This window comes from Octodon degus, unplaced genomic scaffold (genome assembly GCF_000260255.1).
Source record: "Octodon degus isolate 3935 unplaced genomic scaffold, OctDeg1.0 scaffold00164, whole genome shotgun sequence".
Taxonomy (NCBI): Eukaryota; Metazoa; Chordata; class Mammalia; order Rodentia; family Octodontidae; genus Octodon; species Octodon degus.
Window position 1 is genome coordinate 3,030,617 of NW_004524740.1, and position 23,652 is coordinate 3,054,268.

Sequence of the window (23,652 nt, forward strand, 5' to 3'; positions counted from 1 at the left end):
AGGAGGGGGAGAGAGAGAGAGAGAAAAGAAAAAAAAAATCAACTGATAGAGTTCATTTAGAAAGTGGCCACAGGGGCCAGGGGTTCTATCTCAACTCGCCCCCGGGGCATGCTGAGACAGCAAATGAGACTGGATGTGGTGGCGTATGCTTGTAATTCCAGTGCTTGGAAGGCTGAAAAACAGGATCACTACAAATTCAATCTGTGTAGTGAGATCCTGTGGACCCTGTACTAAATACATTAAAAAAAAAAAAAAAAAAGTGGCAAGTGATGCCTACTTGATAAAATATATTCCAAACATTAAAATTTTAAATAAAAAAATTACATCATAGCAATTAAATTAAAAGCTGCTTAGGAACACTGGCTGTGTGCAGGCTTGCTCATGTGCACGCTAGGGTCTAAAGCCAGGGCCTCAGGTGAGTCAAGTACTCTACCACTGAGCTGCATCTTTAGTGCTCCCCTACCTAAGAAAAATATCATGGGCAAAAATCAAGAGCCAAGCAATTATTTAAAAATTTAAGAATGGCCAGGATTGGTAGTAGAAGTCTATAATCCCAGCATTCTGGAGGCTGAGGCAGGAGGGTCACTGCAGTTTAAAGACCAGCCAGAAATATAGTGAAACCCTTTCTCAAAAAAACTCTTTTAAATATTTATAAATATAAAATACTATAAACAAAGTTTTAAACTTTAGCAGTACTAATATACTAATAAACCTACATGTGTAGGAATTAGCACCTATACACAAAGAAGTCTGAGAAAAGGTGTAGTAGCTTGGTGATATTTTTAGAAGTCAAAATTTCCAGGAACTAAAGTAAAAATCTTGCAATAACATAAAAGGTACTATTGATGGGTTGATGCAAGACAGCCCCAAATCTGGAGAACTGTTAGGGAAGAGTGACAGGAGTGAAAGGCTTCCCTAAAGCCAGAGGATTCTGAATTAACACGCAGGCCAACCAGGTCAATTCAAAACTACCACAAACTAAGAGGGAAAAGCTTAGTATTAACATTAAATTAGCCTACAAAGTAATCTACTTTAATTTCATACAACAAATAGTCACAAAGATTCAGGAAAAAAATATAAAGGAAATTTAGTCCAAAATTATGGTCTAAGAAAAACTTGAAAAGCCACGCAAACTAACACTTGTAAACTGACACACACAAGGAAGTGCTTGCATTTCACTTATGCTTGGAACTGTTCCATAGCAGTCATTATTTTGTGAAAAACTCCAAAAATGAAAAGTCTTATTATCAGGGGAAGTTTGAATATGATATAGGAAAAGTGAAAAAGTGCTCCAAAAGTCTAAGTAATATAATTTCACTTGTTTTAAATGTTGTGTAACTATGTTATACATGAATATGTACACAAAGCTGAAATGACAGTCAACAGAATGTTCACAACCATGGTGTAGGATTTACACCTCAAACTTTTCACCTCTATTGTCATCACTTTCACCTAGATTTCCATAAAATGTTGGTAGAATTAGTCTCTTCATTATCATTCTTGTTCCCCTCCAATCAACTGTCTGCATAGTAGCCTGATGATCGTTTTAAACAGTTCACTGTATCAGGCCACTGCTTTCAAAAACCTTCTCGATGGCACCACCATTCCCTCAGCCACAGCATGAAATCTTCAGTGTACCCTACAAGTTCCTAGGCCACCTGGATGTGCCTAACCTTCTGACAGTTCCTAGGTCACCTGGATGTGCCTAACCTTCTAACCCTACCTCTCACTGGTCTTTTTGGCCTGTCTGCTGTTCTGCCACCGAAGCTTCCTCATAGGGCATGACTTTTGTTGTACAAATATCCTGCTGTCTCCACATGAAGCATCAGTTCTGTGATTCTTTGGCTGGTTAATCTGTAACTCAGATGATGTCACTAATACATCACTTCCTCTCTTGACTCAAACTAAATTCCCTCTTGTCATACTTCCCCATGACACACAGTTTTCCCTCCACAAATAGCATCAAGACAACCATCCACTTGCTTAACCAGCCATTTGTAAATATGTCACTCCATTGCTGTCTACACTCCACAAGGTAACCAAAGTGATCAAGTGCACAGCATTAGATATATGTGGCATGATAAAAATTATAGTAAATGTTAACAATTTTCAAAAATTAATTATTGTATAATTATAATAAAAGCCATTTAATTGCCCTCAAAATACTCCCCCTCACTTATCTCATCATTTTTGCCATTTTCTGAGGCAGTTCCAGAAGTTATTTTGTGAGTTATCTTTATTTGAGCTGTCATGGCTGCCTTAATGTCCTGAACTGATTAAAAATGTTTACTTTGGGGAGGGGGGTCATTTTGAGACAAGGTCGTGTTATGCAGCTCAGGCTGGCCCTGGGCTCAACTTTCAAGCCAGACTGGCCTCAAACTCGCTGTGATCCTTCTGCCTCAGGGATTACAGGCATGTACCACCACGCCAGGCTCAAAATGTTTACCTTTTGTCTTGGTCATTTTGTTACTGCTAGGACAAACTGTCCAACTCACACCTCAAAGGAGGAAAGGCTTATTTTGCTTCATGTTTTCAGCACATGGCAGGCTGGTTCCAAGGCAAGACAGGCACGGTGAAAGGCCCTGGCAGCGGGAAGCTGCTCACCACAGCAGCCAAGGGCAGGAGGAAGGGAGAAGCTGGGAGGGAGGTACACCCAAGGGGTCACACTCAGTGACCCACCTCCAACCTCGCCCATTCCTAATGTGAAATCAACTGTAACACCCCCATACCTAATCCCCTTCCAAAAGCCCACCTCTAAACACGAGAGGCTTCTGGAGGTCATTCTAGATCTAAGGCAACATGTCTTCCATTCACTGTAATGAGCTTTTAAAGTTGAGTCACCATATATTTTGACCATCTGTTTTCTAGATCAACACTGGATGTTACTCAGTACCTCAGGAAAAACAAAAAACTCAAGATAGTCTCTACTCAGGAGCTTTTAATAGCCAAGCAAGAATTGTTTAGTTCAATATTGTTATTCTATTTTTATTGAAATTTCCCAAAGGTTGATCTGACACTAAGGGAAAAACTTCAATTTCAAATATAATTTTTACTATTCCTCCAACCAGAATATATAGACACCTTTAAGAGAAGGATTTTTTATTATTATTATTATTATTATTATTATTATTATTATTATTATTTTGCTAATGGGAATAAACTCACGACCTCCCCTTTGCCAGGCAGGTCCTGTGCCACTGAGCTATACCCCTGACCCTCCTAAGTGGCCATATGTCATAAACTATAGAATATAATGCTATTACCTAGTAGTACAACAACCTTATTTTTTTACTTATTCTGAATATAACTGCTTGAATTTATAGACAAAATGGGTGTTTTATATACTTTAAATGTGTGATCGTCTATCAAGTACTGTGACACATTCATTACATGAGACTCTTGAGCTCACTATATTATGTCTCTGTCTCTGTGGTTTTTTCTTTCTTTTTTTTTTCCATTTGTGTATTTGGTACAGGGTCTCACTACACAGATCAGACTCATGGTGATCCTCCTGTTTTCAGCTTCCCCAGTCCTGGGATTACAGGCATTTGCCATCACACCTGGACTCTATCACTGGCTCAGCATGCCCCAGGGATGGGGCTGGCACGGCATGTGGGATCAGGGATTGAACCCTGGTCCCTGTGCTTGCCAAAGTACGCACTCAGTCCACTGAGCTATCTTGCTGGCTTTTTTTTAAATATCAAAGGCAAGAATACTACAACTATGAGCTAGGTGTAGAATACACCTTAAATTCCATCCATTTGGTATGGTAAATGAAGTAGGAGGATGACAAATTAAGAGCCCAACTGGAGCAACTTAGCAAGACTTGTCTCAAAAAATAAAAAGGGTTGGAAATGCAACTCACTGCAAAGGCTGTGAGTGGTCACCACAGCATGTGCTCTACCACTGTGTTACATCCTCAGCCTTGACTTTGACTTGACAAGTATCAGAAGCATCTGCGTAAGGTCCTGTGCTAGGTTTGGAGAAATAGTGGTAACAATAGTCTCAGAGCGCTCCAGAGTCAATAAGGAGGGATACATTAAAATGTATCAGATCATAGAAATAACATTCACAAATCAATAATGAAGGTAGTGAGAGAGCTTTAAAAATACCAAAGAAATACACACTCCAAGAAAGAACTTCACTTGAGTTCTGCAGAAGAATGGGAGTAAACAGCAAAGGAAAACGCAGAAGACTGAAAAATAACTTCTGTGTCCACAGCGGGATTTAAAGTCAAGGGCAGAGAAGCACCACAGTTGCCAAACATTAAGAAAATACAAACTTGAAAATAGCTGGAGGAAAAAAATGTTTCTGTCTCTGAATAGTCTGAGCCTAGAGCAGTCAAACCAGGAAGGATCCGAGGGAGCATATTCTGTATGGGACCTAGAGCCGAGCATCTGCCCAAAGTAGTCCAGCACACTCCCACCTCAGCACAAAATCTCCCATGAAAAGCAAAAAGGCTAGCACACATGTCACGGGTGAGTCAGATTTACAGACAATAACCACAGGAACCAGCATTAAAAGCTGGTGTCAAAATACCCAGGTGTTAAGCAAGGAAAGATGAAATGTTTTATCACCCATCAGTAAAACCTACACTGCAGGACAAAGGAAACTAGTTCAATTAATTAGTTGCATACCAAAAGCACCTCCAACTTCACCCCACCTCCTAACATGTAATCAACTGTAATATTCCCATAATCCAATCCCCTCCAACAGAGATGTAAAGTAAAACAGAGATGTAAAGTGAACCTATAGACAGACTTAAGAGTACATCCCCAATACCCACGAGGCTGAGGCAGGAGAATTGTGAGTTTAACGCTAGCCTGAGTTAAACAGTGAGAGGAAGAAAACAGGGAGGGAGGAGGGAAAGAGATGGAGGGAGGGAAGGCTGGCCAACAAGGACAGAGAGGATAGAGGAAAAGGTCAACTAACCACTAGCTGTAGAACTTGTATAAATTCTGACATAAGTAACTGAAACAGTATATACAATACAAATTTGATATCTGAGATGAAAATTTCAACCATGATTGGATATTTAATAACATTATAGAAGTTACTATAGTTTTGGGCATTGTGAAAGTACAGCAGTTTAAAAGATACTTACAGACGAAGTTGGGCACAGCACAGTGGTGCACACTGTGACCCCACAGAACTGCAGGAGGCCGAAGCAGGAGGAACCCAAGTTCAAACTCAGTCCAGGCACCTTAGTGACTTACTAAGACCCTATCTCAAAATAGATTTTTTAAAAGTTGGGGATATAGCTCAGTTCAAAGGCCCTTGGTTTAATCCCCATTACTACAAAAAAAAAAAAAAAAAAAAAAAAAAAAAGCTATAGGTGAAATTATATTTGGATTTGCTTCCAAACATATAAAATAGTGGAAAATCAGTGGAAAAATAGACTAACACTGGACAAGAATTGTTGGATGCTGGACAAACAGGGTTCACTACTGCATTTTATTTTTGCTTATGTTTTTAGTTTTCTTATTTTTTGAGGTACTGGGGGTTGAACTCTATACTTAGCACTTGCCAGGCATGCATTCATGCTGCTGAGCTATATCCCTGGCTCTTTGTGTTTATTTTTAATAAAAGATTTTACAATATTCTTTACTTCTAAGAAACAAGCTAACATTTTATTTTAATAAATATGTCCTACCTTCACATACATAACAAACTGACTAGCCCAGATGGTGGTACACACTTGTAAACCCAGCACTCAGGAAGTCAAGGCAGGCAGATTAGCCAGTCTATACTAGGTTGTGAGTTTAAGGCCGGCATAAACTACATAGTGTGTGGTCGCCCTCTCTCCAAAAAAAAGATACTTTGTGGAACTGTGAATTGAACCCAGAGCCTTTCCACTCAACTATATCCCTAGTCTTTCTTATTTTGACATGGAAAGTCTCACGAAGTCACTAAATTGCCAAAGTTGGGCTCAAACTTTCTATCTTCCTATCTCAGAATGCTGGGATTACAGACACAGATCACAGAGCTTTCATAAAATTCACTTCTTATGCTCCAATCTGGAAATTTTCTCTTAGGCATCTGTGTTTTCCTAGAAACATAATTTCAATAAATAAAATTTTATTCACAAATTTCAATAAACAAAAATGTTCCTAGGGCCAGCCAAATAGCTCAGCAGGTGCTGGGGTCAGGGGTTTGATCCCCAGGCCTGCCATGCTGGTCCCGCTCTTGGGGTGCACCGAGTCATTGAGACTAGGTATGGCGGTGCGCGCCTGTGATCCCAGCACCTGGAAGGCTGTAAACAGGAGGATCACTACGAGTCCAATCTACGCAGTGAGACCCTGTACACCCTGTCCTAAAAAAAGAAAAAAAGTTCCTGAAACATAATTTGAGACTAATTCGCATAGCATTAGACAAGCTATTTTTCTCCATCATATCCATGTTACTTTCCCTTTCTCTATTTTTTTTTCTTTTTTCTTTTTTTTTTTTGTATCAGGGATTAAACTCAGGACCTTGCACCTGCCAGCTAGGCGCTTGTGCCACTGAGCCATCTCTCTGGCCCTCCCTTTCCCTAATTTTGAGAACCTGAGCTTCCTGCTATATTTCTTGATCTATCTAGCTAGTGACTATACTAATACTTTTCACTTTAAACACTTGGATTTCTCATTCATTCACACCGACAAAATGTTCCTTTTAGAGTTATCAGGATTTAGGCCAGTGGTGGCAAAACTATGGCATGCATGGTATTTTTCTTTTAATACAAAAGGTATTACTGTATGAGTTGGTTTTTTCAAAATTAAAGCCTCAGTATTCAGGTTTAATTGCAGTGCTGGCTCTTAGTGATAAATACATGGGTTCTGGGTTGCAGTCTGGCCCTTGGTCTCCAGAGGGTTTGCCGGCGACTCAGGCTTTGCTCCTTTCGTACACCCATGTTCCACGGACCTCGCTCATTTATTCCCAGTGAAGCTAGGCTACCACTCTGCCACAGAGCTATACCACCAACCTCAAGTTGTTTTATTTTAAAAACTTTTATCTTAATATTTTTCGATGCAGTTTTTTTCTGCTTACTGAAATAATTCTGCGTACTGAATAAATGGCCTTAAAAATCTAAATATTAGAAAAATACATAGAAGATGTACATACAAAATCACTGTACTCCTAGTCCTTTCACTAAATACCTTTAATTTTTTTAAGAAAAAACCCACAAAATTTCAAAACAACATAATAGGAGGGTAATGATAATTAATATACTGTGTATTGTTATCTTTAAATTAGTTACTCAGGGCCAGGGATATAGCTCAGCAGCATAAGCACCTGCCTGGCAAGCACAAGGTCCTGAGTTCAATCTCTGGTACCAACAAACAAGCTAACAAAGTAGTTACTCAGAGTACAAGTTATCAGCACTGAGTTGTGCAAACAATATTAGCACAAACCTTTCCTTTCAATGAACTAAGAAAAATCAGTAGTATAATATTTAACTATCGTTTTTTGTTTTTCTCTTCGTTTCTCCATCCCCCCCATCCTGGTTTTTCTTTCCTTTGGGAATTTCTTCCCATTTTACAATATCTACTGCACATTTTGGATCTTATTTACTCTTTCAGATTCTCCCACCAGAGAGACAACACATTTACACATGTGCATCTGGTTTAGTTCACTTATGAGTATGGTCTCAAGTTGCACCTACTTATCTATGAAAGTCTCCAGTTTATCCTTCTTTATAACACCATTAAAATTTTGCTGCACTCTTCTAGATTTTTTTAAAAAATTCCTACACAGAAATATATATTCCCCAACTGAAAACACACACACACTGCAGTCTGCTACTACTTTCCGCATCTGCTCTGCTCTCTAGCATGTCTACTCCAGCATTCTTAGAACTCTCATTCTCGTAACTGCAGTAGCATATCTCATTTCTACCTCATTAGTATAGTTTTTAATTTTTACCATCATAAAGAGCAGACTGAACAAACTTCAATAGAATTTTCTGCACTTTTGATAAACAACTGCAAGAAAATTCTTTAAATGGTATTGTGAGGGCTGGTGAGATGGCTCAGTGGTCTAAAGCACCTACTTAGAACAAGCTTAACAAAGCACAGGGACCGCGGTTCAATCCCCCAGCACCACATGCCAGCCAGCCCCGCCCCCTGGTGGGCTGAGCTGGCCACACACACACACACACACACACACACAAATAAATAAACTTAAAATAAATGGTATTGTGAGGCTGGGCATGGTGGCACATGCCTGTAATCCCAGCACTCAGGAAGCTGAGGCAGGAGGATATTTGTAAGTTCGAGATCAGCCTGGTTTGCAAAGTGAGGCCAAGGCCAGCCTGACCTGCATAATGAGACCTTGTCTCAAGAAGACATGAAAGAAAAAGAGTATGCAATTCATATTTTAAATGTAAAGTTTGGTAGATTTTTCACAAAGTAAACATACTGTAACCAGCATCCAGATCATGAAAGAGTATTATCACAACCCCAGAACCAGCCTCCTCCCACAGACCCACATAGTCACTATAATCGAAGGATAATTTTTAATTTCAAGAGCCTAAATTTTGTCTGCTTTCAAACTTACATACATGAGAAAAATAATAAAATACTTTTTATTATGTCGTTACCAACAAACGTAGCCTTTTGGGTCTCAGGCAATTTATCCACTTATTGAAAATATATGCCGTTACTAGTGTTTTACCTACTGCCTCACGATGTATGCTTAATAATGAAATATATGATATCCTCACAAGCCAGAGATGTTTGTGTGGTTTTATTACCTGTCTTCATATAAAGCTTAAATGTGTTGGCCAAAAATGAAAAATAAATAAATAAACTTACATACAGCCCAACGCATGCCAGTAATCCCAGCACTGGGAGGCTGAGGCAGCAGGATCACCATGAATTCTAGGCCAGGCTACCACACATAGTGAGACCCTACCTCCCCACCAAAAAGAGTAATTCATTTAACAAAAACCACTTCTATGCATAATTATAAACCCACAATTTCCAAATCGTGCACCAATGTAACACGGCACACTGCAGGTTATTTGAATTTGAGAGAAATAATATTCAATACCAGCATTACATTGCATAGCTACTTTTTAGGGGACAGACGCTTGGAATCAAATTCAAGATCTTGTACTTCCAGGCAGGCACTGTACCTCTAAGCTATATCCCCAGCCCTGTACCACTGGTACTATATTGCAACTCCACTGTCAGTATTTTATATTTATGAAGCTGTTTTCAGCGCTTGCTGTGATAAAAAGTACCATAATGTGCAATTCTCATAATTCTAGCACTCTCAAAAGCTAAGGCAGGAGGATCACAAGTATGAGACCCTATCTTAAAACAAGGACTGAGGATATGGCTAAATACAAAGGCCTGGGGCTGGTGAGATGGCTCAGTGGTCTAAAGCACCTACTTGGAACAAGCTTGACAAAGCACAGGGACCGCGGTTCAATCCCCCAGCACCACATGCCAGCCAGCCCCGCCCCCTGGTGGGCTGAGCTGGCCACACACACACACACACACACACACAATAAATAAATGTAAAATTAAAAAAACAAAACAAAAAAAGGCCTGGGTTCAAAAAACAAAAACAAAACAAAGGCTGGGGTTCAATCCCCAGCACCAACTCCCCCCCTCAAAGAGTACTGCATAAATACGAATATGAAGAAATTCATATTCAGGAACTGAAGATGGTGGTGTTCAATGTCATTCCAGGAGTTGAGATGTACTGTGCCAACTATCACAAACATCCCATTAGTAACTGTTAAGAAAGAAGTAATACTATCTTTCTTTTTAATTTTCATGCATTTTTAAACAGAACTTAAATTGTTAGGGCATAATTATTAAATTGCTTGAACCTAACTACTTAACAAACAGAACTGTTAGGTCCCTCTTTTGGCATAAAGGTGCTGTGAAGAAAGTAAGTCTTGGCATGTACACAGGTTCCCTCTTATCCAAAGGGGATGTTACAAGACCCCACCGGATGCCTGATGCTGCAGGCAGCACCAAACCCTGTCCGGGGGCACTCTTTCTTTTTCTCATACGCTCTGCCACACTGCCTGACACTAGGAATTAATCTGTTCCTCACATGTTAACACCCTGGAGCCACCTCTTACTCTATCTTGCTTGGGAGCTGCAGTTAGCTGAAGGAAAGATCAACTGATAGCCAACCTGATAACTCAGATGGCTACAAAATGACTCAACATTTAACAGACCGGGCTGGACATGGAGAGACTTCATCACACTACTCAGAACAGTACCAGTACTGGAGTTAGAATCTGAGAATTGTGGTGGCGCATGCCTGTAATCCCAGCACTCAGGAGGCTGAGGTAGAAGGATCCTTGAAAGTTTGAGAGCAGCCTGGGCTATAAAGTAAGCTCCAGGCCAGCCTGAGTTGCACAGTGAGACTTTGTCTCAAAAAGACAAAAAAAAAAAAAAAAAAAAAAGTTTGTTTTGAGGATTTTGTTTAGTACTTTCAAACATGGTTGATCACAGGTAACTGAAACCACAGGAAGTAAAAACCTTAAATAAGGGGGAGGAATGATGACTGTACTGTGACAGGTTTATTTTATTATTTGTAAAATCAATTCACATTGTGCCATCAGTCTTCATTCGCTTATTTTCATTGTGTAACATTCCACTCTATCACTACACAATTTACTAATTCTATCGATGATGTTTAGAAATTTCCACTTTTTCAATATTATGAATAATGCTATAAAAATACCTTAAAAGTAGAATTCTGGGTTTCAGGATATATACAGGAAGAGGGGTGGGGTAGACAGATACAGACAGGGACAGAGAGAGACAGAGGGGGACAGAGTGTGTGCACCAAAAAAAAAGTATACACACCTCAAAAAAGAAAAATAATACAATGTTTATCAACAGATGGTGTTATCCTCATGTGGGGGATCCTCAAGGCTGTCATATACTGAAGGAGGAGGAGGAAAAACAAAACATTACACTGCTGCCCCTTAGAAGTAACTGAAAATGCACGTGCAGCAATCTCAGTGACCAAGGTTAGCCCAGCAGTAGTTGACTGTACTAACAAATGCCTGAAGCTAATGGCCACCTCTCTGAGCATCTCTCATAATTATACAGGCCAAAGGGAACTTGTGTATTAAATTAAAATACTTACACTAGTTTTTCTTTTCTACAAGAGTATATGCCTTTTTGGGGCAGATTGTGCACAGACAGACAGATGGACAGACAGACAAAGAGATATTTTACTCAGTTTTACTAAGTAATGATCATTTTCCAAACAAGAACTATCAATTTACACTTCCATTAACTTTGTATAGTGCAAGTTTCCATTGTCCCATTATGCTTGTACCACTATTTTCCTTTTCATGTAGACAATCCAATGGCTCTACAGTGAAGAAGTATTTCCTCGAGATAAAATGAGCTTGAGTTATTTTCCAAGTGTTTGGACTCTACTCTTTTTAGATACCTATTAAAATTGTGTGTGTGTGTGTGTGTGTGTGTGTGTGTGTGTGTGTGTGTCTGGCTCAGCCCTCCCTGGGGGCGGGATTGGTGTGGCATGTGGTGCCAGGGATCCAGTCTCACTCAGTTCCTGCACTTGCCTAAACTTGCCTAAGCAGGCACTTTAGACCACCGAGCTACCTTGCCCACCCTATTAAAATTCTTTAACCATGAAAAAAAATTTTTTTTCTTTGCTGTTAATTTGTAGTTCTTCAGATGCAGGATGGGTCCTCAATCAGATAATTTACTTCAAATATTGTCTCCCATTCTGTAACTTGGATTTTCACTCCTGCTATCTTTTGATGAACAGACATTCATGATCCTGTTTAATCACAGTATATAGCACCAAGTCTGGATTAAAAGTTTCTTTAAAATGCATTTTCATTGTGCCAACTAGGATTAATTAAACAGGGATACAAAATCAGCTAAATGTAAAGGAACCTTGATAAACTGGCATATTAGGATCACAGCAATCCTCCTGCCTCAGCTTCCCAAGTGCTTTTCGCTGCCACACCTGGCTAGGACACTTGCCTTTTATCAGTCAAATAACATTTGCAGTCTTTTTATTAGCTGTTTAATTTTCTTCTATTTTAATGTACTTAAAAGTATTAGCTTCCTTTTTCCTCCAGGCTTTTTGTTTCATACTTAGAAGAGCTTTCTCCATGCCAAGATACATTACAGTGTTGATAGCATTACAGCATTGGCAAGATAAGTCACAGAGGTTTTCACCTCCAAGTATTTTTATAATTTGTAAGCCTTGTGAGCACCACTAATTGCTAATTGTATTTTTATACTGTGATTTATAAGTTACATTTTGTTCATTTTGGAGGTCCTTGCACTGAGCTACAACCCCACCCTTAATTTGAGACAGGGTCTGATTAAACTGCTGCTCTAGCCTCCCAAACCCGGGGATTATGCGTACAACACTGTACCTGATCTAAGAATAATTTCTTTTAAAAAATTTCAGTCATTTCCCACTGGGACATACTGACCCAATACTTTAATTCATTCTAATGCTTTCAGGATCTCAGTAACCATTTAAATCTTTAATTCATGCGAAATTCATTTTGGCATATATTGTGGTATAGTGGTTTGTTTCCCCAATTAAGACCAAATAACTGGGGCTGGGGAGATAGCTCAGCCTTCTAGGCGCCTAACTGGCAAGCTCAAAGACCCAGGTTTGATCCCTGGTACCATACGCTGTGCCAAACAAAACAAAAACAAAACAAAAAAAGACCAAATAACCATGTATTTGCTAAAATTTCCCAACTGATATAAAATATAATACTGTCTTATACTTTTACCACATAGTGAATTCTTAAATATGCTTTGGTTTCTTTCTGGATCACACTATGGTTGATAAATCTAGTTCCTTTTGTTGCACTTGTGTCAATGATCCACTCTTTTAGTATGTCATATCTTCTGACAGTTGGCTTTCCTTTTCTGGGGTCAGTACTGGGGACTGAAGCCAGGGCCTTTACAATGACCTAGTTCCCCAGCACTTTTTATTTTGAGACAGTTTCCTTTAGGTCACAAGGTTACCTAAACTGGACTCAAATTTGCCATCCTCCTGCCTCAGTCTTAAACCTATCTTGAAATGGACATCTCTCCTAAGCATTGTGCTTTAAATTTTTCTTGGTACATTTTCCTCAGGTAATTAATTCCTTTACATGAGTTTAATAATTAATCAACTTCCTATACAAGTAAAATTCTGTGAGTCTAATTCCAATTGTGGCAACTTTACAGCTTAAACTGACATTGCTGGATATGTTGCTAACATTCTACTTTCCCATGCAGACAATGGTATCAGTGGCTATGTTCTTGTGAATCCCTTCCCATTAAGTTTGAGATCTCATCTTACGAAGCTCTCTATATGAAAAGAATATTAACTCTTTGGTCGTCAAATACTGTGTTACAAAGTTTTTTCCAATTTATTACCAACAAATCTTAAAAGAGTATCAGAGTATTGGTGGAGGCTATGTATAGTTAGATATACAACACATATTTCTACAAAAAAAGAAAAAACTCTAATCTTTTAATTTAAAAAAATCTTTTATTTATGTATTTATTTGGTACAGGGCTTGCTACACAGCTCGAAACTCATAGTGATCCTCCTGTCACAACCTCCTCAGTGCTGGGATTACAAACATGCACCACCACACTGGCACGGTGCATCCGGGGCAGGGACGACACAGCATGCAGAACTGGGGATTGAACCTGGATCCTTGCGCCGGCCAGGCAGGCACTCAGATCACTGAAAAACTCTAATCTTAAGTCAAGCATTTATTAGTAGGAATTTCAGCATTGGACATGCAATTAAAACAATACCAACAACAAACCTTAAATCAAGCCAAAGACAATTTGCCAACCATGGTCATGGCTGTCAGTACATCCCTGCTACTCTGGGACTTGAACTCAGTTCAAGGCCAGTTTAAGGAACATAGCGAGGCCCTGTCTTAAAAAAAGACAGAGAAAACAAAAAGATTATATTGCTAAAACACAAAATACCTTCCCGTAGTCAAAATGTAACTGTATTCATACTTTCTGTTTTGAACAACACAAAGTAGACTAGCAGTTAAAATTAAAAAAGATCATATAAACCTTATTCTTTAAGGAACTTCTCAATGTATTTCCTTCTGCTATGTATCCAGTTGAACGACTCTTTCAATTCACCTTATCTAAAATGGTACAGGTCCTTGGAGAAAAAAATATTCAGAAGCAAAGTCACCATTTGGTAGGGTGTTGATTACTAGTGAACCATCGGGCTTCTGCCTGTCAATTCTTTTACGTATTTCTTCCTCAGTGCCCCTCCCCATACCTTCAGTAGCCATTTCCAACTCCAAGTATTCTTCCCACACAAGAGCCACCTTTCTTCCACCTACCCTCAGATGATTTCACCTCCTAAATGGAGACAACCAGTCTTTGCAAATTACCTGAATGGCTAACTTAGGTTTCCTGCCCATCTCAGAGACAGTGTTCTTCCCCTACTTCCACCTTAAGACAGATATGTACCTTAATGTATACATGGTGAAGGAGGACAAGATCAAAAAGGGACTTTTCTGCTCAGGGACTGTGCTTTGTAACTTATTTCCTGCTGAACAGGCACATTTAACCTCCCACTCTGTTTTGATTTCACCTATTCCGCTAAATATATTCTAATGGCTTCCATTCTTTTGTTTATTTGAGACACAGTCTCACTATGTAGCTCAGGATGGTTATAAACTCACTACATAGCCTATGCTGGCCTTAAACTTGAAGCAATCCTCCTGTCTCAGTCTCTGACGTGCTGGGATTACAGACATGTGCCACCATGCCCAGCCTGGTTTCCATTCTTTAAGGGAAAAAATCATTTCATACTTTGCTCTTTCGATTTAACCTACTCCTCTCACCCTTCTTAGGCAACAGTCAACAATCGTACTCCTCCATCTCCAATTCGTTCCACAGCCTTCCCTTGCAGCACTTTACGTACGACTGTGCCTTCAGCTGAAGCTACTAACCAAAACCAACGGTGACTCCGAATCATATCAGTCAAGAAGAATGGGGAGATTTTGGATTCCATAAATACTACACTTTGGTCTACAACTATGCCTAATGATGGAAGGTAGGACTGTAGAAAAGAGCTGATTATGAGTTTCTCCTTGGCTCTATAGTGGAGAAAACTAGAAACTATAAAAAAAGTGTGCCCCCCAAATTTTCGAAGGTTGGGCAATTAATTAAACTGCTGTGTGGAATCAAAGTGCTTAAAAAGGGCACTTTTTTTGTAGTAGTGGGGATTGAGCCCTGGGCGTTCCTACACTCCTATACCTTAGGTCTTCTTTATTTATTTATTTTTTCAGTGTCTTACTAAATTGTCCAGACTGGGTTTGAACTTGTGATCTTCTACCTCACACTCAGGATTAGCTGGTACTGCATGTGGGTACCACCTTGCCTAGCCAAAATACATCTGATTTTTATGTGCTGGTGTAGTGTTTACATTTTCCTTGCTACAGCATTAACAACAGATTGATTTTCACTCTTATCTACTACAGGTGCTAATAAAAAAAATAGTGGTACAATGTCTTTCATTAAAATAATCTACCAACACACACACACACACACACACACACACCCTCACAGAGCTGGGTGTGATGGCACACACCTGTAATCCCAGCACCCAGGAGGCTGAGGCAGGAGGATCGTTGGGACCTCAAGACCAGCCTGAGCTATACATGAGTTCAATACCAGCCAGCACTAATAGTGAGATCCTGCCTTAGTAAATAATTCAATCTATCTATTACTTAAAAAAAAACCTGTTATCTCAAGATATGAAATCATTCTAAGCAAAAAACCCAAGGTATCCAGGAACTAAACACAAGACTTGAAACCTTGACCACATTACTTAGCATTTTTACCTATACAACAGGGCTATACTCCACAGTTTAACTACAAGGCTTACACAGGACAACCTTGGTAAAAACACTTAACACAAATACCTTTTCTTCATCTAAGCACAGTGCCAAGTACACAGTAAGTATAGATCTATTACCAAGTAAAAATTTAACAAAATGAAGAAATATTAATATTGTGAGCTGTGAGGCAGGACACGAGACAAAAACACCATACTCGCTAATAATAATCTTCAAAGGAAAAGCTTCAAATAGAAGTGAAAGTTACGAGAAGATACCCAAATATTTTGAGGGAATTCAAGTAGTAAAAGTACTGTGACAGGTTAAATTCCCAGAGATGTCCTCTAAAAAGTGTATCTGATTACACACGATTTAATAAAAGAGAAGAGATAGCACACACAACACTGCAGTTTCCCAGAGTGAAAAAAACAAATCTAATTTGCTTTAAATACGCAAAGTTTTCTACCTATACACAAAAGTAACTCTATGTATCCTGGGGATTTGGAACAGAGAGAAGTTTGTCTCCAAATCCAGGAATCATCATAATAATGTGCATAGCCAAAAAGAATCTTCTCCAAATTTGTAGAGGAAAAATATTGTAACTGTTAGAATTGGTGCAAAGCAGCTGGATTTAATTGAATGCAGTATGCCAGCTGCTAATTCTGAAGCTCTTCTGAGGGTGGAGAAAGCAAGCAATCTTCTCAATAAAACAACTGCCGTAAAGACCGCATATATATTCAAATATACACATACGTTAAATATCAGTTTATACTGTTCCAGCCAACTTGTAAATCAAGAGGAAATATTTAAGTTCTAAAAGATAGTAAGTCCTACCCCGGGTCACACTTTGCAAGGGTGGCTACTGGAGAGTAGTTATCTACTCGGTTTGAGGCAAAAAGGTCTGAAAAATAAATGCATTATTCACGTCCAAATGTGGGGGGAAGAGAAAAAGGGAGGCTGAGTTTAGTGCTGTGAAGTTCTCCTCCCTCTCAAGAACACTGCAAAAATTGTCCCTATCTAAGGTCACTTACCCTTGAAAGTCCATGGAGAGTGACTTGAAGACATTTTGTTCAGATTTTTGAGGGGGAGCGATTTAGGAATGCCGCAAGATTGCAACTTTCAAATACATGGACGTGATTTAAATTTCAAAAGTAGTTTTTTTCTTTCAGGAAATGTCACCTCTTCCTCTTCAAGGAGTGGGTCAACATTCTCATATTAATAAAATCCCCAATTCAACACCAAATGTAAACACCCAATGTAAACAACCAGTAAAAAATAAATACAAAAATAAAATCCACTAAGCTCTAAAGATTTGCTAATAAAGCACACAGACCATTTCCAATGATTCTTAACTCCCGACTGAGAACAGAAAGGGAAGGAAACAAAGTTCATCTATTAAAACAATAACAACAACAACAAACCCAGGGTAAACAGGGTAAGGGGGCAACGAAAAGAGAAAGTAGGAAGGGGTGGGGGTGGGGTGGGGTGGGGTGGGACAGCAAAAAGTCCAGCTGATGCTGACACTTAATTGGGAGGAGAGGACGTAAATATCCCAAAGATATAGGAGGGACAGACCGGGTGGGACAGGGACGCAATAGAGGAAGTAAACGCAAAAGGCCTAGCCAAGGGGGCCACTGCAGAAATGAACATCAAAAAGAGCAAGACTGATTAGCAGGACGATCAGGCCCCAAGCTTGGGAGCCAGAGGATGTGGCAACCTGGTGGTGCTGTACTGGTAAGGCGGACCCCACGCCAGACATCTCGAAGGCGATCCTGCTACGAGGGCGAGGGGTTAAACGCGGGGTTCGCAGACGTGGAAGGGGGTGCGGCCCCAGGGGCTGCGGCAGGAGGAGATCGGCGAGCAGGCCACGGTCCGTACCTTGTAGTAAACATCGAACTGGATGTTCTCGGGCAAGGAGCGGATGTCTCGGCGGGAGCGGATGTAATTGTCCACGACAGCGGAGATGGCGGTGTTGTAGAGAGTCTCTGGGATCCACTCTAGCTCCACGGCCGCCATCTTCCTTCCCTCCTCCTCCGCCTCCTCCTCCGCCGCCTCCCGAAGGCCCCCACCTCCCTCCGTAGCGAACTCCTCTGCGGCCCCGGAGGATTCGGAGGGGCAGCGGCAGCCACGCGGGTCCACGGCAGAGGGCACGGCTGCCCTGGCTTTTCAGGGACTACACCGGGGACAGCGGATGCAAACCTGGCTCTAGAGGAGGACAGCGAGTAGCGGACAACCGAGCCGAAGCCTCACATTCCGGGTTAGAGAGGAACCCAGGTTCCGTCCCAGCACCAAGCTCTGCAGGGGTGGGGCTGCGTGTGTGTGCGTCATGACGTCAGCGCACGCCGCCGCGTTGGAGAGAAGGAATGCGGCAGGCGGAAAACTTGGGAAGGAAGAGCCCCCGTTCCTCCTCCTACCCCTCGGGTCGTTGGCGAGGACCCCGCGACCCATGTGGCGTTATTACAGGTTTTGGCCCTCGTCTCTGGTCACTCGAGGCCTTCTGTAGGTCCTGCGGTGGGATTTCACAACCACTATTGAGCTTCAGGTAAAACTTTGGATCCTTCCCTGCCGAAGTGCAGTTTATCCACATGCTGGAAAGTGCAGTCAGGACTTTCGGGTAACTGGGAATCCTGTCGTAGACTCGGGCCACCAACCCAAGAAGAGAACCCGCAGTCCAGGAAGTGGGGGCGCGATGGAAGGGAAATTGGCTTTTCCTCTGTACTGTTGCAACTTTTTATCCTGATTTTTTTTGAGGCAGATAAAATTTACACAATAAAAAAATAGGCTGTAAAAAGAAATTTGGTAAGAAGTTAGCCTGATTACAGGCACTGTAGGGATAACATTAAAAATGTTTAACTGGTGACTTTTTGGGGACTGTTAACAGTAAAAAATAAAGATTTTTGTTTTCTCCCACGGCTTCAAGGGTTTGTGGAATAGCAGGGAGTACCGTACTTCAACTCTTCCTTTCCTCAGTCTGAACATCTGTTACTTACATAACTTAATTTTATAAGTATGTTCTCAAGAATTTGGTGCAACATTTCTTTTTTCCTTTCCTTCTTTTCGAACAGGGTCTCACTATGCAGTTCAGGCTGGCCTTGAGCTCACTTGGAAGCCCACCCAGACTGGCAAACTCACAGCCTCCCTAAAGCAGGTATTACGCACACATTCTTCTGTTCTAGGAATTTAACAAGGAAATTTCAGCCATAATTGTTGGTGATGTGTCAGTCCCATAGTCAGTCAATTACAATGTAGATCTCCAAGATGACAACAATATCCTGATATATTTAGTGGTAAAGGAATTGAAAGAGTTCTTTCAGTTTATCCTTTGTCCTGGTATTTCATTGTTAATTGATTGAACAACTCTTTAAAAAAAAAAAAAAGAAAAAAAAAAAAAAACCACTTTGTCTTCACCAGTTCTTACTGTGCAAGCCATAAACCTAGAAAAGTTGTGGTTGGCCTAGAGATGGGGTTGCTGGATTTAGCATGAAAAAATACAGATGGCTAGTTTTAAATTTCAGATAAACAACAGTTTGTTTACTTATTTGTGCAGTACTGGGGATCAAGCTCAAGGGTGTTCTATTACTGAGTACATCCCTAGGCTATTTTATTTTTTACTTTGAGATGAGATCTTATTAAATTGCCCTGACTGATAGAATTATAGTTGGTCACCTGTACACAGTGGTAGAGCACCTCTGGATATGATATCAAGTATCATAAAAAAAATTATTCATGGTTTACCTGAAATTCAGAATTTTTTGTTTTGTTTTTGGCATTTAGACTGGCCTTCAACTCACTCTTTTACCAAGGCTGGCCTTCAACTTCCTTCGATCCTGTGTCAGTCTCCCAAGTGCTGGAGTCATAGGCATATGCCACTATGTCCAGTGAAAATTATAGGAGTTTTAAATGGGCCTCTGTGTTTTATGCAGAAACCATACTTACACTCTTCACAGGCCTCTGTGAATCCCCTAAATGTAAATATGGATATTTTCAGACATGTTTGAAGAATCAGGACCTCAATTCCAGGGCTATAAACAGGTGAAATTGTGTCAGGTTCACATACTCTTATGTGATCTTAGATGATAATCACACAACTAGACATTAAAGATGAGGCAAGGATGTAGTTCAGTGGTAAAAGTGTTTGCCTTAACATGTTCAAGGCCCTAGGTTCAATCTTCAGCACCATAAACAAAAAAATATTTAAAACTAGATCTAAAAAATAAATAAATAAAACAAATTAAAAAAAATAAAACTAGATCTAGACACAGGAGACCAGGTGAAAGAAGGGAGTATTGCTCCCTGCTTCACTAGTTGGTTTTTTTTTTTTTTTTTTTTCCGGAACCAGGGATTGAACTCAGGCCCTTGTGCTTGCCAGAGAAGCATTTATTCTACTGAGCTATCTGCCCGGCCCCAGCTTCGCTAGTTTGAGGCTGAATGAATGAGATAGACTCAGAGGTGTTGGCTAATAGGAGGCAGACTGCCCCAAAGGATAAGCATAAGGCCTCTTGAGAAACAATTTACCATGGGGCTTAAAGGAGTCAGTACCATTGGACTGATGTCTATACAGAAAGTCCAGGGTAAAAGGAGAACATTGGCTCCTGAATTAGGAATAAGGTTTTTTTTGTTTTTGTTTTTTTTTTTTTTTTGGTTCCTCGAATGCCTTCAGGGCACTTTTGGCCAGAGGGAGAGGTGTGAGGTTCGAACTCCAGCAACCTGAGGCTGACAGCATTGTGGAAGCAGCCACTTAAAGGACTGAGGTAGGGCCAGGCCCCCTGGCTCCTGAATTAGAGTCCAATGTACACTACACCCTTAAGAAGTGGCTGAGCTAGCTGTGATGGAGCATGCCTATAATCCTAGCAGCTCAGGATGCTGGGGCAGGAGGATCTCAAACCTAAGGCCAGTAGGGCAAGTTAGTCAGACTGACTAAAAATAAAAGGGCAGATGTAAAGCATCCCCGAGTTCAGTCTACAGCACCACCAGAAGGAAAAAAAAAAACTTAGCTGAATACAGAAAACATTGGGAACTAGGACATTTTTGTTGAGGACTGTCCCCAGTTTTAAAAAGTCCTCTTTTGCATTCCAAGAAATTAATTAGGCCTTTGAAAGTAGGGTTTAACCTCAAGAACTATGCTCTGCTGGTGGTTATATTTTGGACTATAGCATACAGTGTGAGTTTCAAGTGGTTAGGGCCAAATAAAAAAGACACTTGTATGAGATGCTAATGGCACTGGACTTTATCCTTTTTTTTTTTTTCCTGTGTTAGGGGGGTGGCAGGGGGGCTACCCGGGATTGAACTCAGGACCTTGCGCTTGCCAGTCAAGCGCTTATTCTACTGGGCTATTATCCAGGCCTCCGGACTTTATGTTGAAGATAGCAGAGAATTATAAAAAATCAGACATGGGTCAGAAAGATGACAAGCCAGGCATGGTGGCTGATATGTTCTGGCCCTAGTATGAATTGCTGAAATCATGGTGGTCATCTAATATGGCTGATGCCCTTAAAACAAAGGGCATCTTCCCAAGCAAGACCACCACCCCTTCTCCAATTTAGCCCAGGATACCACTTTCTTTCACCTTTCCTCTTGCCTCAGGAAAGACCTCCACCCCTGACAAAAGGCCATAAAAGCCTCAGCTTCCCTTTGTTCCAATCCAAAGAATTCCTTATCTTCCCCACACAAAGCCCCTTTCCCTTTTTCCTTTTGCCCGTTTCTCTGCTGCACCAGGCTCCTAAAAAAGAAAAAAAAAAACCTATCAGTGGCCTGTACTCCATTACCAGTTACTCCAGAGGTTGACCCCAAAGGATCAGTTGAGTACAAGATTTCAAGACCAGCTTAAAGAAAAGAAAAAATAAAATTCAGACATGGTGGTACACACCCATAATCCCAACACCCTAGAGTCTGAGACAGTAGGATCCTGAGGCAGGAAGATCACAAATTTTTGCTCCACCTGGGCAACCTAGCAATTTAGCAAGATCCTGTGTCAAAATTTATAAAGAAGAAGAAAGGAGGAAGAGGAGAAGGAAGAGGTAGAATAGGGCTGAATTGTGACTTTTTTTTAAAAATTATTTATTTATTTTTATTTATTACATTTTTTAAATTTATTGTGTGTGTGTGGCCAGCCCAGCCCACCAGAGGGCGGGGCTGGCTGGCATGCGGTGCTGGGGGATCGAACCGCGGTCCCTATGCTTTGCCAAGCTTGTTTCAAGTAGGCGCCCTAGACCACTGAGCCATCTCTCCAGCCCCTGAATTGTGACTTTTGACCAGTGGAATATAGCAGAAGTGACACTGCTGAGCCCAGTTCAGAAAAGGCCACACAGAGTGTACCTTGTTCTCTGGAAGACTAACCCTAGGATCTATCCGCAAGGCACTATGTGAAAAATAAACTGTACTAAGGTCGCTGTACACTGAAAAATCCTGTCATGTGGAAGACTGGTAAACATTCTAATCAACAGTTTAAGAGTCATCCCACCCCAGCACCGGATGTTTTGAGTGAAGAGCCTCTAGAAAATTCCAACATTTGAGTCACCCTACATCTGCCCAGATAAGGGCCCAAGCATCATGGAGCTGAGACTAGCATTCCTCCTAAGCTCTATCTGGATGGATTCCTGACCCACAAGACCATGAAGAGATGGTTTACTATGCCACAGTAGTTAACTGCGATACTGCTACCAAACCCCCGAAGTTCTTGGAAACCCAGCACCTTAGACTCCATAATGAAGCTCTTCTTCTTAGGGCTCTATGATACTAATCACATGAGTTCATTCATGAGAATGATATAATTTATGGTCTTTGCTGGACTTCTGACTCTCTGACAGTGGCTCTGCTATACTGTTTATAAAAATGAACTGAGCCGGGAGTGGTGCTGCGCACCTGGAATGCTAGCACTGTGGAAAGACGCAGCAGCAGGTCTTTGACTTTGAGCCCAGGCTGGGCGATTTAGCACTTTAGCAAGACCCTGTCTCAACATTTTAAAAAATGGGGTGAGGGTGGTAGGAGAGGTGCCTCAGTGTAAAGGCTCTGGATTCAACACACACACTCAACAACTACCACCTAACCACAGATTATCAAAATGAAGGTGATGGTTTTTGTCCTAAATGTGAGGTCTTTTTCAGAGCCCTTCAAATCTAAATCCACATACTGTATTCAACTCCCATCAGCTACAGACTAGCAGCCACATAAATAATGTGTTCCCACAAATAGAGCCTTTGAGGCACACCTGTCACCCTGAATATCACGTATGCAAAACGCCTGGGTAATTTGATAATGACCTGTGGAACTTGGCAGCCACTGAAAGTTAGAGCAAGTCTTTTGTCAACAAGTCCTGGTCACCTGGTGAAACAATGCAAATGAGAAATCTGGCCTAATTCTCATCTCTGATCACCTACATCTGCAGAAAACTCAAGTGATTCCTCCTCCCCAAATGACCATCCATCTTGTTTTCACCCTGTTTACTGACATTGCATCCTTTTAATCAAGGATTCTTTCTGCTGTCATTGACCACTGTTACCTTCATTAATATATCCGACACCCCTAATTGCCCCTGAGGAGCAATGGGAAACGATAGCCTATAACTTTGACCTATCTTTAGTTTGAGGAAGCCCACCTGGAACTTTCTCTCCCCATTTGGAACATTCTACTTAGCTGACAGTCTGAAGTAACCAGCATAAAAGGACAGAGTACTTTTTGACTTGCAAAGTCTCTCCTGATCCAATGTTTAGAACAAAAGATTAAGGATTGCTGTTTGGAAAGATAAACATGTAACCAATGATAACAATTTAGTGCAAGAAACATTGTGATAAGGTTTGCACACAATATTGCATGTTGATTACCAA

At 40.7% G+C, this 23,652-nt stretch overlaps 1 protein-coding gene across 1 annotated transcript in view; it reads right to left on the reverse strand.

The window, feature by feature from the left end:
- Appbp2 (amyloid beta precursor protein binding protein 2) overlaps window positions 1-18,130 on the reverse strand; it is a 90,374-nt gene extending 72,244 nt beyond the window's left edge. The window contains exon 1 of the mRNA XM_004643017.2: window positions 17,708-18,130. Within this exon, the coding sequence (XP_004643074.1) occupies window positions 17,708-17,845 (138 nt within the window). The 5' untranslated portion in view covers window positions 17,846-18,130. The remainder of the gene's footprint in view (window positions 1-17,707) is intronic.
- Window positions 18,131-23,652: the final 5,522 nt, after the last annotated feature.